The 20,706-nt window shown below is 40.3% G+C and overlaps 1 protein-coding gene across 1 annotated transcript in view; it reads left to right on the plus strand.

Moving 5' to 3' along the window:
• Positions 1-8,001: 8,001 nt before the first annotated feature.
• LOC149314353 (mucin-5B-like) overlaps positions 8,002-20,706 on the plus strand; it is a 68,752-nt gene continuing 56,047 nt past the window's right edge. Inside the window, exons 1-6 of the mRNA XM_089520932.1 lie at positions 8,002-8,074; positions 9,774-9,910; positions 13,684-13,909; positions 14,813-14,938; positions 16,779-16,896; positions 19,162-19,300. Coding sequence (XP_089377058.1) covers positions 8,002-8,074; positions 9,774-9,910; positions 13,684-13,909; positions 14,813-14,938; positions 16,779-16,896; positions 19,162-19,300 — 819 coding nt within the window. The remainder of the gene's footprint in view (positions 8,075-9,773; positions 9,911-13,683; positions 13,910-14,812; positions 14,939-16,778; positions 16,897-19,161; positions 19,301-20,706) is intronic.

Below are 20,706 nucleotides of genomic sequence, written 5' to 3' on the forward strand. Positions count from 1 at the left end.
AATGGGAGAATATTGTGGTTGCAGTGACCCAATGTAGGATGAGAGGTTTTCAAAGGCAGAAATGTTATGTAAATGTTTGCTACTGTTTAATAACCGTGTCACTCATTTTTGGCCTCTTTCTCTCAATGTTTAGACCCAGTGCCATGCCCATGTATGCTTGCTGCCCCACGTTATCATCCTTCTCTCTTGATTCTCTCTGCAGTTCAGCGCCCTGCAGTCACCATCAGTGAATGTTCCACTTGGGGTAACTTCCATTTTCAGACATTTGACCACGTAAAATTTAACTTTCCTGGACTTTGCCATTATATCTTTGCTTCACACTGCAAAGATGATTACCAAGACTTCAATGTCCAGATCATGAGGAGCATCAAGAATGGATCTGTCATCTATTTCACTGCCACTATTGATGGTGTACTTCTGGAGGTGAAAGAATCAAGCATCACTGTAGATGGGAAGGCGTGAGTTGGCTCAACTTCACTTTATAACATCTTGCTTTCTTAAGAACATTTCCTGTTTCAGGGTTCAGAGATCTATAGTCTTTTCTGAACTATGAAATCTGATCACCATCTTGATAAGACACCTTGCATACCAGTTAGGGGTAAAGGCAGGGTACAGATAAAGTGATTGATCGATTAATTGATTGATACTATCCTGAAAAGAATTCACATGGTAATGGCTCCAGATGAAGATAGCTGTAGCTGTTGGTTCCCATGCCAGTGGGGTGTTAAATCCATTTAACTCTGAACTTCAGAGGAGCTATTCACAGTGCTTAACCCTATCACCAAAATAGGTTGGTCACCTTGGACAGCATGCTCAAAGTTTATATTAAGAACTGGAGAGTATCCACTGGCCCACTAAGATAGGAAAGCGCAACTGCCACCAGATGAAGGTGATTTCTTACATCTAGGCCCAGCAGTTTGCTGAAGGCATACTGCTGCAAATGATGTTACCTTAGTTTCTATTTTTGATGCTTCTATTATGAATCTTTGATTACCACCATTATAATCACATGCATTATCTTGGAGTCATAGTATATAATTTCAGATCATTGTGAAAAATTAAAATGGTGTCTGTCTGATGGTCATCAGTGGCCTGCCCTTTTCTTCCTTTGTTCCAGTGAAAATAGTAGGAAAGAGGCTACCATTCTAAATGAAGGGCACCAAAATGAGAGTCATTGGACGACTCTGGCCTGAAGGCCTCCTCAAACCTGGAGTTGGTCTTGTCCACACTTATTGCCCAGCAATGTAGAACATAACAGAAAACATAGGAATTGACCCAGGAAAAGACAGACAACTTTAAAAAAAAATCCAGATTGCTTCCACAGTATGAATCATTTTACATTTCTTTAATAACATAAGCAAGATGAGAAAGAAAATCAAAACCAATCAGTAGTTGCTGAGTGGAGTCCAATTATCAGAGTCAGTTTTTCCAGGAGGTAAGATTTCTTCCTTTTCTTACAAATGAGATATCAGCAATATATTACTTAGTATGAAGGTGCTTCGTATCAGTTCATGAGCATTATGGGAAACAGAATAAGTTAGAGACCCAAATGTTCCTTTCTTTTCCACAACAAGATGTATCTAATTATCACTTAGCTGAGACATCTGTACAGTTTCAAAAGGACTGGAGTGCTACTATACGGCTACACACAGAGCAGAAGATGATTAAATTTTATGTTTTCTCCCTGTATGGAGCAGCTATTAGATATGGCTCAGGTAGACATAGAGCAATTCTCTATGTGTATACTTAAATGTAAGGCTTGCTGAGTCCACTTAAGTCCCTTTTCTAGGTAAAGATATATAGGACTACAACTTCAGGCTACATTCTTACAAATACATGGGGCATTGGCTTAGAGTGAGTGTCAGTTTTTAAAAACCCTTTCAGTTTCCCCACTTTAACTGCCAAAATGAAAATGGAGGACCTTAAATGTCCTACATTTTGGGCTGAGTTTTGTCCTGCAGTTGTCCTACAGTTTGGTCTTGAATTTGTCCTACATTTTGTCCCTGATAATAGTGGACAATTATGGCAACCCTATAATGGAATCCTGGGATTTACAGTTTATATTGAGAATTCTCACCCAGAGAGCTTCATTAATGCCTCACCAAAGTGCAAATTCTAGGAATCCGCATGATGAAGCCATTAAAGTTAAAGTGGAATCAAAGTGATAATATTGTATAGTATGAAAAGGGCTATTGTGCCTTTGACCCCTTTTCATCATAGCTCACCTGATAACATTTTTCAATACTTCCTTTCTTGCTCTGATAGTCATGCCAGCATGCCAGATTCCAGACCCACAAATTAAACTCACCTGTTTAGATTACTAAAATAGAAAATGTGAAAATATTTACTTCCTCGATGAAACTTTATTCAATTATTGACTTTATCAAAAAATATTTAAAAAAGAATACTGCTTCATTTCGGGTGCAAAAGCTCGTCTCTCAGTAATGAGTACCAAAATAAAGTATGCCTCATTAAACAGTTATGCCCACTTTTATGTGTATGAGTTCAAGGAAAAGAATGAGAGGAGTCATATAAATTAATAGTGTGTTTATGGACAGAAAAAGATATTCATCTCTCTCTCATGGGCTTTATGTTTCCTGGAGCAATGAAGAATATTTGCTGTGTGTTAGAAAGCTGGGGTTTTCAATTGCAGCACCTCAGGAGTGGGGGAAACCTTTCCTGGTAGTCGTTTTCCTGTCTTGCAGCTTTTATAAATGTATAAAATGTTGCAGCTTTTATAAACTGCCCCCATGAGATATTGTTCACCCTCCTTGTCCGAGGTGACAGTTCCTTTTAAAAGTCTGAAGGGCTTCACATAAGGAGAAACACTGTACCAGTGGTCAAACCAAGTATGAGTATCCATTCCAAATGATAAAAGACAGCATGTGAAAAAATGCTTCCAGTATAGTTTTAAAAACAAGGCTCAGATGACCACTGTGGATTGCCAAATGGCAGGTGTTCATATGCATCACTGACTCCTCATACTTACATTAATAATTCTCCTAGAAATCTCTGGCTATTCTTTGTATAACATACTTTGGAATGTTGTCTACTTGTTCTTTGTGGTCCATCAGTTCTCTATTTTTTCCCCCTGTGTGGAAATTTTGATTTTCGGTTGTTGTTTTTTTTTAACAGCAGTTGTTTCCTTATGTTCATTCACAAAGTGGTGCAGAATGTCATGTTGAGGTTCTTAAAGGAAGTTATTTGGAGCATTGTGTGAGAGAACCAGAACATAAGGCAATATATTCAGTTCCTTTTAGTTCTGACCTTTGGTGTATTTTCTTATAGTATTTTTTAAATTGCTTTTTTATTCATCAGTCTGGCATGTTGTAGCTTTTAACAATAATGAAATAAAATAAAAAGGGACTTAGAACAAATTATTTATCTTTTCCTACATTTTTACATTTATCAGATCATTTCTCTTACATTCTCTTTACAGTTTGATTGAGACATGCATTCCTGCCTATTTCTGATTGTAACCCTCCCTTATGACATTTATTTTTTAGGGGTTTTACATTTTTCAGTTACTTGTTTCATTTTTAACTTGTTTTCCCATGAATTCTGCAGGAGCATAACCCCAGCCTTTCTCAGGTTGCCTCTGTAATGTTTCCCCGCCCCCCCCAATTACCATATGGCAACTTTAAATTCTTCAGTGGCTCCCATTTAATAGTGGAACAAGTAGTTAGCAGCAGGTTGGCACAGTACAGAGAGCCACTATAACACTCTGGCTGTTCTCCATTGTCCTGAAAAGTATTGTTCGAAAGTGGTGTTTGCCTGATTGCAAGGCAGCTGTGAGGAGCTGTGAAACTTTCTGTTTGGTAGGTATAATAGTAAGAACCAAAATCAAGATTGCTTTGATTGATCTGGGATGTAGGGCACATATTTCTTATGGCGGTAGGAATATGGCCCCTCTCTTGCTTACGTGTATGATTGCTGGAAGCTACTATAATACTAGAAAATCTTTTCTGCTGAAATTTGCAATCAGAGGTGTTGAAATTTGTTTAGAGGATGTGATTCAGCACCTTGGACAACATATTGAGAGTTCTCACTAAAACCCAGGATAGATATTGCTAATTCTCTGACATGGAAGCCAATAGCCACTATTTGTATTGAGTTACTATAGGCAACTAGGCAGTTGCAGGCTGCATTTTCAGGAAGTCACAAGTACTAGGCAGCATTGGCATGAGGACCCACTGAGCCGTCTTTCTCCATCTTGAAAAAATCAGCAACAATAGCATAGGATCACAATGTGGCATGCTCTCTTTTTCTTTTACACACATACCACAAGGACCCGAGGGGAGCCTGATCCAAAAGAAAGCACAGGCACTAGCGAGTATATAGTAGTGTTTTATCTAAAAGATGTTAGGCAAGAAACATGGGGCATTTTCTAACTATACAACTATAACACTATGAATGCATCTGCCATATAGAAATAATGCAGTTTGACATCACTTTAATTGCCATGGCTCCATCCTACAGAATCTCTATCCTGTAGAGAATCCTTCTCTTTGGCAGAGAAAGCTAAAGACTACAAACCACATTATTCCAAAGGATGGTGCTACAGCTGTTAAAGTGGTGTCAAACTGCATTATTTCTACAGTGTTGAAGCACCCTATGACTCCACTGAAACAGTCATTGTTCCATTCTATGGGATCTTTTGGATTTGTAGTTTAATGAAGCACTAGAGCACACTAGCCAGGAGTCCTAAATAACCCTACCCAAACTGCAAATCCCAGGATTTTATGGGATGGAACCTGGGCAGTTAAAGTAGAATAAAGTGCCATATTTGTGTAGTGTTAATGGGGCCTAAGTGCCAAATGATGGACACAAAAGCAGTAGAACCTGAGAGAATAGAAGAAACATCAGTGACATAGAACGGATTTGACCAAGAAGAACTGAAAGCACAGAGAGAGGAGATACATGTTGTCAAGAGCAGCTAAACTCACCCTGGACATGACAATACACTACTTGCCCTATGCCACAAGTCAGGTTAAGTGAACCACATTGGAAGATGTAACTTTTGAGAGTACCCCTATACTGTCAGCCCTCCTTAACCACATATTCTTTTCCCCCAGATTCAAGTATCTGTGGCTTGAAAACATTTAAAAAAATATAAATGTCATAAAGCAAACCTTGATTTTGCCATTTTATATAAGGAGGATATTATTTTACCATGCCATTCTATTTAATGGGATTTGAGCATTCATGAATTTGGTATCCATAGGGGATCCTGGAACCAAACTCCAGTGGATACCAAGGACCTATTGTATATGTTTTGCAACACTGGGTGTGGGTGCTATTATCATAATTTGCTGTCTGCAAATTTCTACCATCTCTCTCTTTTCTGTCTGGCTTAAACTACAGTGAAGTTTGGCATCCCACCTTTGTGATAGGTAGAGGTGAGGCAGTACTAACATTAAATGCTGTCTGCTTCCTATTTAGTTTTAGTTAATATCATACCAAGAAATTAAGTCAAATCATTTAGGGTCTTTGTTGTATTAATTAACACAAAATTCTTTGCTGGAGGAGAGGTTTCCTGTTGTTAGTCTGTTTTAATGTTCTTCTAAACTGTGATTAGGACCCACATTAGCACCAAAAGGTGGTGCAGAAATGTTTGTTCTTGCTATGTGTCACTAGATTGACTTTGACTTATGGTGACCTTGTGAATAAGAGACTTTCAAGAAATGTATTTATAGTAAATAAATGTATAACTAAATAGATATACACCTGTCCTTGTCTAAGAGCCTGAAATGATGAAAAAGTGTCACTGGAATGTGAACGTAAACAAATGCTATTTTTCAGAAATTAGATCTGTGAAGGTAGATGGCTTGTATTTTATTTCTGTTTCTCTGGCAGAGACTGGGTACACCAAAGTAACATTAAGGGAATATTCAAAAACAACTACTTAAAGGGAGCGGTTTAAAATGAGGGAGCTGTACAACAAAGTTCTTTTGGTGTGTCATGGCAGTATTATTTACTCTTGTATTTATGTTAAGTATTTCTGTATTGCCTTACAATCGACAAGGGCACCTGAGGCAATGAACAAATAAAAGCCAATGGAAATAATACATGAATAAAAACATTTTAAGACACATAAAAGTAAACTTTAAAACTCCTAAAAGTGATCTAAAAATTCCTAGAACCCAGTTTTGAAACAGCTAAAACAACAATTTCAAACACTGAATGCCATGTGGAACAGCACTGTTTTGGCTGCCTGGTGAATTCATAAAAGAGATGGGGTCAGTCTACCTTCCTTGGGTAGTGAGTTCCAGAGTCAAGACACTGCCACAGAGAAAGACCTCTTATGTATACCCATCAACTTAACCTCAACAAGGTACTGTGACACACAACAGGGTCTACTCTGAAGATCTCAAATTTCTGGCAGGCTCATATGGAAGGAGATGGTGCTACTTATGGCTTTGTATTTTCCTTTTAGCAATTGATTTTACATACCAATGATTTGATAAGTAAATGAATTATATACCTTTTGTTGAGAAGTGTCTCTGCTACTTTAAAATTGTGTTTCTGTACACTTGTCATTCATAGCATTGTCCAGGAGTGATTCTTTCTGGGAAAGGGAGACCTAGCTTTCCACCTAGCAAAGACTCAGGGGCTATGCAGGCTGCCCCTGAAGGGGTGGCCTGCTATGCCTCTGTCTTCACCAGATTGGGGCCATGGCAACCACAAACTGCGCCCCCTATCTGGCCTTTCTGTGGAGCAAAAAGGAGCTGCAAAAAGCAGATCCTTTTTGCACCCTAGAAAGGGTGCTGTAGCTGCTGGTGCTGCAGCTTTATGATGCTCCTTTGGTGCTGCATCATCTAGATGCAGCACCAGAGGAGTGCTGTGATGTCGCACACTGTGTGGTGCAGCATGTGGCATCACACCAGCCTGGGGGCGGAGCCAGGATATGCATCATGTGGACACCACACCCCGACTCTGCCCCCAGGTTGGCCTTTCCCAATGGTCTGCACAGCCCCTCTTAAAAAATTGAGAACATGCTGTTGTTGGAGCCCCAAGATCTGAATTATATCAGATTCATGTTTTATTCCAGGTTTTGAAGGATTTCCCCAATGTTCTGAAGCCAAATCCTAGATTGCTCCAGCATCTTGGAGATCTCCTTTATGGCTAGAAATGATTCACTGCCCCATTGACATGGGAATCTCCAGCCACCATTGGATAGGTGATAGTTAAAAATGGCTAGTAATTGTAATCAGTTGGTGTTATCTTTTCAGTATGAAACTATTAATATGTTTACTTTCTAAACATGTCCTCCTTTCCCCCCTTTTAGAATTTCTCTACCCTTCAGCTTGAAGAGTGTTCTGATAGAAGATCTTTACCCTTACTTCCAAGTCTCCTCCAAACTAGGCCTGACTCTCAAGTGGAACTGGGGTGACACTCTCCTAGTATGAAGCTCCAGTTAGTTGGATTTGTTTTGGTGCATTTTAGTATGGGAAAAATCTGATGGGTTGCCAGTTTTCACACACTATAGTTTGCTACCGATTTTATGCATAGATGTGGCATAAAGTAGTAACATTAATTTCTGTGTATTGATAATCCTTTTATGATCCCTGGAATTAATTTTGAAGGGAAACAATCACTCATTTTTTCTGTCTTTTTAAATGACAAGATTTTAGAATTTTATCTTAAATAACTACCCAGCATTTATCACTTCATCACTAGGATAACATAATCCAATAGCATCTTGTATGATTAAAACCCCTGCTTTAAATTAATTATGGCCTGTGTATGGGGCAGACAATTCTAATCTTTGAACTGTACTATCACTTAAATCAGCAGTATTCAATTTTTAGAAACAGAATTAAAATAAGAGAGCATACAGCCATGTGGTTGTACAATTGTACATAATGTGATACATTTTCAAGTACCATATTTAGCCTTCATCATAACAATATAATGTATCAAACTTCTGATTGTGTTTTGCTGAAAGGAAAAAACACAGTTTTTCTTTTGCTTATCTCTGCTCAGTTAGATTTAGAAGATATGTACAAGGGGAAGACATGTGGTTTGTGTGGCAACTATGATGGCAATGGAAAAAATGATCTGCTTCTTCATGGTAAGATGTTGATTTTCTGACTACATAGGATAATAAAATAATAACCATCTATTGTGAGTCTGACCATCTTTAAAAAAACTGTAAGGTCAACAGACAAGGTGGGATGGAGGAGAGTGTATCCTTCTTCTGCTTCATAGAATCATAGTTTTGGAAGCCATCCCAAGGGCCATATAGTCCAAATCCCTGCTATAAAGCAACCCACTGTTAAAGCACCCCTGAAAGGTGGCCATCCAGCCTCTTTTTAAAGACTTCCAATGAAGGAGAATCAACTATTTTACAAGGCATGGTAGTCCACCATCAAATAGTTTTTACCATCAGAAAGTTCTTCCTAATGCTGAGGTGAAATCTCCTTTCTTGCCATTTGAATCCATTGGTTTGGTTCAGTGAGTTATACTTTGCCAAGATGGTCTGTGTGACCAAGGTAGTCTTCCCATCAAGGCTACCTTTTTACCTCATATACATCCAAAGACCCCTTGATCTACCCTTAATACATTTTCCTTTAAATGAATTAGGGTTGGAGTCCCCAGTGTCCTCTTATATGTATTTTATCTTTGATAGCATGTTATCTGTGAAGTTAATGTTGTTAATTCGCTTAGGCCAATACTCTTCTGGAAAGAAATAAACATTAATTTTATTTGTAAGCATGTGTTAACATTGTATCTTCTTCAAGATTGTTTCACAGATCGTATGGTGACAGTATTTACAGTACTTTAATAGTTACATTTCCTATTCACTTCTCTCACTGAACTCTTTCAAGCCTAAACAGTTTCTTGCTTCCTTTAAACCTAGTCCCTTATACTTCTGAACTGCTTCCCCTTTAACAGAGCTAGGGGATTATCACATAGAAGGCTTACTGTGGGTTAAACGCCACCAAACTGCTCCTGGAGCGGGAAGATGTGATAGCCGGTCATGCTTCTGATTCATCATTGAGGCATCCCATTGCCTCTCCCATCCTCAAAGCATTCACGGAGCAGCCATTTCTTCAATAACGGCAACTTCCTCTCTCCTCTCCTGTCAGCAAAGCGTTCACAGATTAATGTTTTTATAATTGGGAGGAGGGTTGGGGTTTAGGGGTTTTTAATTGTATTTCTTAAATTGTATGTTATCTTATTACTGCAATCCGCTTTGATTTCTTTGAGAAAAAGCGGAATACAAATTATTATTATTATTATTATTATTATTATTATTATTATTATTATTTTCAGTTAACCATGGGCTTGTTTACACTGGCAGTATTTACCCTGTAGCCACAATGCAGTTTCCTGGTGTGCAGTGACCCCAATAATGCCACACTAATCATAGTGAGATTAGACTTGCCTGGAAGGGTGATCCAAAGATGATCACATGTCCTTATAGTGCAGAGTGTTTCTGGCCACATGGCTGTGTCCTGACTGTCAATCCAGACTTTCCAGGCAAATGCAGGGTAAAAGGTAGGGTTTCCCCCCCCAGAATTTTAAGAGAGAAGCCCTGCATTGCCTGAGAATCCTGAGGAACGTTGTGTGCCTTGATAGCAGACCCTACGATGTGGGTATGGGACTTCCCACCATTGCAGAAAAGCCCATATTAGCCCTTAGCATTTTAAGGAACTCGAAGCAATAATATGCAGAAATACATCTGGTAAGAGAATAGCATTTAACGCTGGTTCTAGCCAGCTAGTGTGAAGATTTAATGCTGTTCTAATAATTATGGGATTTTACAGGCTATAAGGCATTCCCATGGCAGTTTGGAAACCTTCAGAAAGTAGAAGATCCAACAAAGAAGTGCCCTGATGTACTTGGAGACAGTGGAAAGCAAAGGAACAACTCCCACCAGCAAGATAAATGCAAAAATAGATATGTAAGTTGGACTAATTTTCAGTTTTGATGGCTGTGTAACAAGTGTACAATGCCAATGCTGATATTCTGTCACAGCCCCATGTACAAAATAGAGCAAGACAAGCAAACAAGGGACACTGAGAAGTGCTTACAAGAGTGCAAGTGGGGCTGTTTTTTCTTCTCCTAACATTTGTATCACCCCCCTTAGCTACTTTTACAGAATATGACTTAGGGATATGATTTTTTTAACACTGCAGCATGAGTCAGTAGATTAGTGGCTTTCATTAAGTTGAGGCCCAGCCTCTTCTGAACAGTGGTGACTGACACACCTTTAAGATCAAGCATTTGTAATAGCACTCTGAAGAAGGAACCTGGAAAGTCTTGAATTCTTACGCTGACTTTTGTGCCTTTTTGATCTAATGAAAATATTGCCATACAATGGATTTTGGAATCTACATTTTCTCCTAAAGTTCAAGCTTGCAGGAGGTACTGATTCACAGCCAGGGCTCAAACCTGCAACCTGATTCAGTGCCACAACTGAATTCTAGCAGTTGAGAAGTAAGGATAAATAGGTGTCTCCAAGAGTTTGATTGCAGATACTGAAAGCCTAGTCTGCTTACGTATCTAACAAAGACTAGATAATTTTAATAAGGGATGAAGGAAAAGCACCAAATAGACTGAGGAGCGAAAGAGAAATTCAGGCCACCAGTTGTTTTCAGGCAGGAAACAAACAATTGTTTGTACATTTTCTTATTACATTTTTACCCCTGTGGGAAAAAATTATGTGCACATTTATGTGCTTCTCCCTCAATAATTCTCTGTGATACTTCTCTAGGCAATGTAGATAGTTTGTAGCCCCAGTGATTTGTTTTCTGATTGTTTGATGCAGTCAGTCTTGTTCAGCACAATCAGTATTCTGTTGTATCTGCTTGTTCAATCAAGAGAGTTATCATAACAGTCAGGTTATATTTGAGTATACTCTTGAGTGTGTAAGCAAATGATAAAATGGTCTGTTGGAAGTCTATGTTGACTAAGGCAGGGTTGATGGGTGAAAATAGATTACTTTGTCAATTGTGAGTTGGATTGGAAGTATGTAAGTTTTTTCAGGAACCCGGGGAAATAAAGGGAAGTGTTGAAGCCATAGTTTTGTGAAACATTTAGCCTTCTACATTGGAAGTAACTAGAAGGCATACAACACAACAACTGTTTTATTTAAACCATGTAGGTAGGGAAACCTACTAATATCATTCATGGTTACTAGCTAGATCTAATTCTTAGATGGAGAGAGACAGAAGTCCTCTTGAGCAAACAAAATCTAACTTACCTTCACATGCATTCAGGGAGTGAAACTGCACTATGTAACTCTACCATGTGGCATTATATAAACCACACAAGACAGTTCCACATATAGAATCATAGAAGTGATATAGTGTGAACATCTGCAGAAGAGAAGATTGTATGCTTGCATTGTTGGGGCGTAGAGAGACGTGCTGTGTCCACTACGACCACATGCAGAGTTGATCCACACAGGCAGGACACCATGAGAAGGCTCTTGGAGAGACGTCTGCAAAGGCTTCAGCAGAGAAGGAAAAATTCCTCCCATGCAGACTCACCAGCCTTGAGCTCCAGGCTTGCAGAAATAAACACTGCTGGACAGCAAGGCTCTCACTCAAACAAGAGGGCTTTAATTTATTTGTTCTAAACTATTTACAGAAATGCAGAGTACCAAACAGCCATCTGGATACTCACAGCTCTATATACAAATAGACAAAGTGCTCCGCCAGTCACTGACCACAACAACCCAACACCGGAGAGAATCACCATCTCCCTTTTATAGGTGGTCTTGTGTGAAGTCATGTGGTGTCTTGCAACCAATGAAACCGTGCTGGTTTCATCCACAGGGCAGGTTGCATCATACCATTTCCCATGATGCACCCCTTGACTGACTTCACCTGCTGTGCATGTTGCATCAGATGTCCCATGATGCACAGCTCCCAAATGCTGACTCATGCACACCTGCCACTTGAACTGTGGTTACCTCTATTCCAGTTCTATCTAGTGGTCACATCCATGTCATTTCCAGGCCAAGTGTGTCACATTGTCCTGACATGTATACAGTCATACATGAACAGAGCCTTGTTCAAACATTCAAAACTACTTTATTACAGCATGTGAGGAGGGAGCATGAACAAGCTAGCTTTGCCTTTCTCCATTGCTACTTTTGTGAGGTCAAATGTCTGAAGCAGAAATTCTTTCCTACTATTGATATAGGAAATCAGGGCGTGGTACAGGGCGTGGTACAGACCACCCCTTTGGGGCGGCCTGCACCCGCCCCTTTCCCCATAGGATTGGGGCCAGGGCAGCCATACTAGCAGCCCAGAGGACCCAATTTGGCACTTCTCCAGACTACGGAGAAACAGCAAAATGCCGCTTCCCAGTGACCTGGAAAAGGGGTGTCCTTGGGGCTTCATGCCCCAGGATACCCCGGGAGCCAGAGCTATGGGAGAAAGGGGTCACTTGGTCCCTTTCTCCCTGGCATCATTCCTGCAGCCATTTGGTGGCTGCAGGAATGAGGTGTGCCCACAGAAGGAGCTCCGTTTTGAAGCTCCTTCGCACACTGTGCCTAGGCCGCTTTAAGCGGCCTGGGGCAGTGCAAAGATGTCATGCCCACATGTGCCATTTGGACATGGTGCAGCTGTGATATCATAATGGCGGCACTCATGTGCACAGGGCGCTGCCATTATCGCACCACCATTATGTGCTAGGGTTAGAGACTGTGCAGTTGCCGCACAGTCCCGTAACTCTAACACGGTGCGAGCACGGCACTTTAGCATTGTGTGTACTGCACCCAGGATTCTGCATTATATGGGGAGCATCCACATGTAGAAGGTGCTCTCTACTTTAGATATTAGCTTTCAGTACAACAAAAATAAGGGCAGAGGGTATGGAACTAGTGTTCTCATCTTCCTTCTTTGTATGTTGTTATAAAGTAGCATTTATACATCTAAGTGTGGCTTCCTTCGTTACACGTGCCAGGATGCCACTCTATTGTGATTTGGGTTCATATAGAGCCACACTCAAGTACAGTTGTATATCCAAGTTCAAGACAGTGGGGAGGCCTAAGCTATATACAGGTAGGTTTTCCTTCTGCAAACATTTGTGTGATGTGAGTGAATGCCAGGCAGGATTATTAATGCATTCAATTGGGTGGGGCTTCATGGCAGAGCCTTTCTTGCATGCAGACATAACCTAATTTTTACATGCAGGAATAAATTGTACAGCTGAACAGAGCTTGAGTTTAAGAAGAACTTTGGCTGAAATTGACCCCAGATTTTGACATGGCTGGAAAAGGGAATAGGAAATGGAGTGGTGTTTTAACTATTACAGACTGTGGTCTAAAGGAAATATCTGGCACTTTGGTTTTTCTGTCTCAGCATTATTTGTGCCTGCCAAATAATTTTTAAAATTCCTTATATCCTATGGAATTAAGAAACATGAGCCTTGGCTACATTCTCTTCTGGTTATTTTAATTGCATATGCTTTGAAATGCAAACATTTCCATATTTACTTTAGTGAAAGCAGTTGTCCGCATATACAAAGGCTTCCCTCTGGGAGAGAATGAATAAGACAGTGATTTCTTTTCTATTTGTTTTTCTTCTTTCTTTAGTATAAGTTTCATCGAACATAATGAGGAATACTAGAAATGCATGTTAAGTATTAGTGTAACCGCACAAAAGTCAATGAGGTTATGCCATTGGTTTTTGTAAAGAACATGGTACATAATTTTACTTTCAGAAATCTAAGTGCAAAAAAGTCCTCTCTCGCTTTGGGAACTGTACTAAGGTGATTGCCATGGATGATTACTTGTCCATCTGCATTGGTGACATGTGTGACTGCTCCAAGAAATCTTCTCATTCTGACCTGGTTGCAATCTGTGTGTGCAGTACTCTCAGCCAATATGCTCGAGATTGTGTCCTCAAAGGTGGAGACCCAGGAAAATGGAGATCCAAAGAACTCTGCTGTAAGTTAATAAAAATGGAAAAGTGACAATAAATATCTTCTAGATCCCCCAGTGCAAGATCAGTTGTATTGAGTAGTGTATATGTTCCCCTTGGCACATGACTTTCCCTTGGGATAAATATTTGAATTAATGTTTGAATTAGCAGAGCCATTACTATCATTTCCACCATCAAGGAACCCATAAATCTGTTCTCCTTTCCTCCTCCCAAATATCCATGATACTGAGTAATCAGCATTCCTGATCATCTAAAGGAAGCTCTTCTTCATGTTACTGTTCAGAATTTGCTCACCTGGGGGATTTCAGTGGAAAAGGCTGAGTAACAGGGTAGTTATGCCTTCTGTTCACTCCACAAATGAGTGATGGTCTGAAAGGGGCCAGGGATATTAGCTATTCTAATGTCAGGTTGATCATGTCAGCTTCATGAAGAGAGAGTGGCCATTGTATCATCATGCTACAGCTACCTAAAATGGAGAGAGAATTACCTGCCTTACGAGGAGAGACTGGCCATTGTGCCCTCATGCCGATGCTGCCAGCCTGATGAGGAGAGTCTGTTCATTGTGCTCTTGTGCTGATGTTGCCTATCTGAGAAGGAGAGACTCACCATTGTGCCCTCATGCTAATGCTGCCAGCTTGCTGAGAAGAGACTGGCCATTGTACCCTCATGCTGATGCTGTCAGCCTGATGAAGAAAGACTGGCCAGTTGATTTTCTCCTCATCTTCACATGGGAGAAATGGTTCCACAAAAGTGGTGTGTGTGTGTGTGTGTGTGTGTGTGTGTGTGTGTGTTCAGCACCCTCTGATAGCTTATCTCTGCTTAATTGTTTGCAATTCCTTCTATATATATGTATGAGACTAATTTGGTCACTGTCACTGACATTGCTTTCATTTTGTTTGCATTTACAGACCAGCAATGTCCACGCAACCTGCAATATATGGAATGTGGAAACCCATGTGTTGACACCTGTTTCAACCCAGAAAGGAGCAAAATATGTAAAGCACCATGTACTGATGGCTGCTTTTGTCCTGAAGGTGAGAATTTTACTTAAGACATGATCCATCATTTCAATGGCGCTTTAATAATGTACAAGATTTTCCTTGTGCATTTTGGAATAACTCTATGGGACCAAGGAACCCATAAATCTGATATGTCCCCCCCCCCCTTTTTTTTTTTTTTGGCAATGGGAATGCAGAAGAATGCTTGATTGTGAAACAGTGGTGATGTTTGAAAAAAGGACAGGTTGTGCCTGACAGTATTCAGTCTTTATGGGAAATTGATTCACAGAACTGGCTTGCAATTGATGCTGCTTTCATGTGGCTATGATTTCACCATACCTCCAGTTTTCATGCCATCAAACATGTGCAGAGTGCCTTTCTCTCTGTGATCAACCTCCCAGCATAAGATTTCACACATCTGGGAACCAGTGGTATGGTGAAAATGCTACCTTTTATAGTCTAGAGATGTTATAACAAGGGGCAACTATTTACATTAAAAAGTTAGTAGTACTCCCTTACCAGAACCTGTTATTTAAAAAACTAAGACTTTCTGTTAATGTTAACAACAAGAGTAGTTTAATTTCATTAGAATAGGGTGGGGAACTGGGGGACAGGGTAGGTTACCATTTTATGGTAGTTGTTAGTAACATAAATGGGGGGAAATAGGAAACATGTGTCAAGGTGCTCAATATATGAATGAGGTATTAATAAAAAAAAATCCAAGGTATTTTAGACTAAATATACTCTCAAGGGCTTTCTTCATGGGCTACTGTATATACAATCATAAAAACTGACAAGACAAAAATATATAATAAGACAATGCATGATTCTGCAATGTGTGAAATCATCATTACATTGGCACACTGCCTATGGCCTGTACATACCTGTCAGAAATTTGAAATTTAACTTCAGAAATTTCTAGAGCTGAAACTCTTACAACATTCACTCTACAAAAAGAAGAAACATGTGAACTAAGACTGAAGTTTCTTTTTGTATGTAACCAGTTAATCAGAGCGAAAGAGGGTGGTTTGTTAGGAATATATAGCCCCTGTAGAAGATCTTTGAGAACATATAAAGGCTGAAGCATGTGGGACTTTTTATTAATAAATAATTTTTCCACTGACAGGGACGTAGCCAGGGTTTGGGGGGGTCCAGACTAAGTGCCACTATTATAACGGGGCTTGGGCACGGCGCTGTGGCAGCACGCACCATTCTTTGTATCTAATGGAAGGGGGGGTCTGGACCCCATGCCCCCCCCCCCAGCTATATCCCTGCCACTGAGCACGTTGAAATGTGTCCAGATTTCAGCTGAATTTACTGGGTGCTCCTCGTTTTTTGTTTCCTTAGTAACAAAAGTGAGGCAAGTCATGCCTCTTGCCTTAATGAACATCTGGAGTTCACCTGACTTCCATCCTGCCTTATAAGGTTATTGAGTAAGGGTTATTGAAATTAGATACACAACAGTGGATTGAAATACGGTTGTTGTTGTGTGTCTTCAAGTCATTTCTGACTTATGGGGACCTTAAGGCAAATCTGTCATGTTTTTTCTTGGCAAGATTTGTTCAGAAGAGGTTTGTCATTGCCTTTCCGAGGCTGGGAATATGTGACTTGCCCAAGGTCACTCAGTGAGTTTCATGATTGAGTGGAGAATCGAACCCAGGTCTTCAGAGTCATACTCCAACACTCAAATCACTACACCATGCTTCAATATTCTTATTGTTAGGACCACTGTTACTGTTATTTATTAGTAACATCCAGCAACAGCAAAAACTTTCAAATCTCCCTTATCAATAACAATAATGAAATAGTAGCATTAATTTTTATCACATGTAATTGTTTTCCTTTTCAACATTACTAATCAATATGTTTTGAACAGGGACAATATTTGATGACATCAATGACAAAAAATGCATCCCTGCTGACCACTGCCCATGCACCTATCAAGGCAAACTCTATACTACTGGTGAAACCTATTCTCTCTCCTGCCAGGACTGGTACTGTTATATCCTTGCTAAGAATCATATATCAGATTGAAAAAGCAACTAACTAGTATTTGCCAATGTTAATAAGAGCCCAGGTCTTCCAATGAGGCTGGAGGTAGCTGAAGATCAAAATACCTTTTGTTCATATTTTCAGGGAGTTCAGACCTAACTATCTGAAATGTATTCCTTGACAAGGCCCTTGTATCTGAAGTTCTGCATGCATTTACTTCAGAGGTACAACTGTAATAGTGTGGTGATGGTGGCCTTTTCTCACTGGCAGCTAGTGGTTTTTATATTAGTGTGGTGCTGAATCCCTTCCAGATTTTAGTTTGAGCTGTAAAAAGTTATTGAAGATGCCAAACCAATTTTTGGGCTAGGACTCAATAACTTAGGCATGGTACAGACCTTCCAAAAAAGGAGGCCTGCCGGCACCTGTTTTTCCTTCACAGGGCAGCTGCAGCTGCCAAACCACATGGCTTCCCTGCAGAGGAAAAATAACTCGTGAAAAGCGGGTTCTTTTTACCCCGTGGTGGCGGTGTAACAAGTGCGCCAGTGGTGCACTTATGTAACAATGGCAGCGCCCATGTATACAGGGCACTGCCATTGATATGCCCTCATCACTCACAAGGGTTGTGGGGCGTGTGGGCGCTCCACCCCTAGGCAACCTTAGCACATGACGAGGGTGTCACAAAGGCTCGTATGTACTGGGACATTGATAGTTTTTTTTAAAAAAATCTGACTAAAACAGAGTAGATTTACCTTCCCACTGATATGGAAGCCACCAGCCACCATGGGATTTTCTGGATAAAGTATTCAACATGGTTGGCAAAAGAGATACAAAAAATCATGCTAGCAACTTATTAGTACTGCACAGAAGGAGGCATGGTGTCTTTTACTATGGAAACTCTATGATGAGACAATCCAAATTGAAACAAGAGATAGTGCCAGAAGTTAAGACTCTCAGATCCGATGACATTCAACGAGCTACTGGGGTACAGCAGAGGACAACTATGAATAGTGCTGTGGCTCATGACATAACTGAACTAAGTCGAGAAGAACATTCAGCTGTTGACATGTTCAGAGGTGAAATGAAAGTCCAAAGTTGTACAACTCATATTATAGGAAAAGGGAATGTGAGAAGCATGAATCAGGGAAGCTAGACATAGTAAAGCTAGAAATAGAACATATAAGCAATCATAGGTGCCGAGCAACAGTTCTGCTTTAAGTCCTTGTTCTTTTATATAAATTGGTTAGCATTTCAAGACAACTTTCATTGTTGCTCTAAGTGAGAAAATGTGTGTGTGTGTGTGTGTGTGTGTATTTCAACTGAATTCACTAAATAGTTCACAGAATTCACTAAAATTGACTCTAAGAATATACTTTAAGTGCTAGAACTATGGGAATGCTTATAACAATGTCTGGTGTGAAGCAGCAGTTCCCATTTTGGTTTGACAACACTGCATAGCTGCCTTTAAACACTAGGACATTTGACTAGAGGTTGTAAGAAGATAGGCTAGAAATAATTACAAAAGTCAGAGGGACAGTTTCACACATCTTTAGGATATAGAGGAAAGGGATATTTTGCTTGACTTGTAATTCTTCTGATTTGCACATAGTCACTGTTTTTCCTTCTGTTAAAGGGGGAAAGACTCATAGTGTTGCACGAATAAGTCAACTATTTAACAGCTTGTTTTAGCTGGGGGGGGGGGGGGGGCTTGTCTATATGGGCCAAATGAAGGAGTTTACCTCTGTCTTCACAACAACCTATCTTCATGACATAGGGCCAAATTTGATTTGTGTGTGGAGTGTCTTCACACTGTAAAGTCAGTTCTGCACCGAATCTTCCCTATCCCTCCCTTAAACCAGATTTTTAAAGTTATGTTCTGGATTTTACAGGAAAACATGGAGCAACTTGTAGTGACACTGCACATGCTTTGACACATGCATCCCTGCAGCACCACCTGATACTGCTTCTGCTGTCATGAGACATTCCCTTTGAGGTCACAATGAGGCACCCAGAGATCGATGCTGGGTGCCTTGTTGTGACCTCAGAGGGAATGACTCGCACTAGCAGAGTGACACCAGGCAACACACTCACTACTGAGTGTGGAGATAATGGGGGGATTTGAGATAGCTGCAAGACCAGAATATTCTGGAAGCAACCTGGAATATTCTGGCCAGTGTAGATGAGACTGTGGCAAATGTTTAGAGAAGACCAGATGTGTTTCTATGCAACAATTTCTTTGTTATATTAATTCTTACTTTTTGGTTTTGTAGTACCTGCACTGGAGGGAAATGGTCTTGCTTATCCCTGCCTTGTCCTGGACACTGTAAAATTGAAGGAGGATTTCATATAACTACTTTTGACAGGAAACAATTCATTTTCCATGGCAACTGCCACTATGTCATAGCTAAGGTATCTTGGAATTTAAAGCAAAGTAAAATGTTCTACACCTTTCAGGAGTAACAAAAAGATCAGAAAAATATCACACTATGGTTACTCGGTGTACTTCTAATTGTCTTGTTAAATGTTTTAGTAAAGGAGACATTTGATGTTGTGTACCTTCAAGTCATTTAATAATAATAATAATAATAATTATAATAATAATAATAATGTTTTATTTATATACCGCCTTTCAAATATCAAGGCGGTTTCCAACAAAATATAAATATATACAAAAGTAAAAACAATAATACAATTAAAACATTCCATTAAAAACACTAAAAAACTCATGCCAGCTCACCGATGCTGGCGGAGGGGGGAGGAGGGCATTCAGGAGGGAGGGGTCAGGGGTAGGCCTGCTCAAAAAAGAGTGTTTTCAACCCCTTCTTAAATTGGGCCAGGGAGGTAGCCGAGCAGAGCTTGACAGGCAGCGAGTTCCAGAGGGTGGGGGCCAAGGTGGAAAAGGCCCTCCTGGTGGTAGTGACTAATCTCGTCCCTGGAACTCTTAGCAGTTGCTGCCCTGTTGATCTGAGTGTGCGGGGCGGATTGTATGGAAAGAGGCGGTCCTCTAAGTACCCTGGGCCCAAGCCATTTAGGGCTTTATAGGTAATAACCAACACCTTGTATTGCGCCCGGAAGCGAATAGGCAGCCAATGGAGGTCTTTTAAGACCGGTGTTATGTGACTGGCCCTGGATGTATTAGTGACCAGTCTTGCTGCCATATTCTGCACTAGTTGCAGCTTCCGGGTATGGTACAAGGGTTGCCCCATGTAGAGCACATTGCAGAAATCCAAACGAGAGGTTACCAGAGCGTGTACTACTGTTTCAAGGTCCCTCCGGCCCAGGTAGGGACGCAGCTGGCGTATCAGCCGAAGCTGATAACAGGTGCTCTTGACCGTCGCATCCACCTGGGATGTGAGGTGGAGCGACGATTTAATATATTCCAGTGTAAAACTGAACAAACAATATCCAATAGCTGCTTGTGACATTTGTGCAGCTATGGAACTGAAGCACAGACTTCAGAAAAATATCTAGATCCAGCACAGCTGTTGAGTAACAACATTTATATCAGGAGGTAGTGGATGGGTAATGTTGTCTAGAAAGGCTTGAAGAAAAGTTCTTTAATTGACATGGCAAATATCTTTTCTGTATGTATAAGAGTATCATACTGCAACTAAACAACAAAGGGTGGTGGATTTAATGTGTGTCTCTGAGCTGGAGAAATCCAAATACAATTGCCAGCTCTGTTTAATTTTTTAAAAAGAATGCGACATACATGTTAATGCAACTTAATGGGGGAAATTCAATGTCTTTTTTCCCTTTTAACCTGCCCCCTTTGTGCAGTCAATAAAAAAACTGCTTTGAAGGTTTAGGGGCTT

This window comes from Sceloporus occidentalis, unplaced genomic scaffold (assembly GCF_023333645.1).
Source record: "Sceloporus occidentalis isolate IW3139 unplaced genomic scaffold, rSceOcc1.0.p SCAF_4, whole genome shotgun sequence".
Classification (NCBI taxonomy): Eukaryota; Metazoa; Chordata; class Lepidosauria; order Squamata; family Phrynosomatidae; genus Sceloporus; species Sceloporus occidentalis.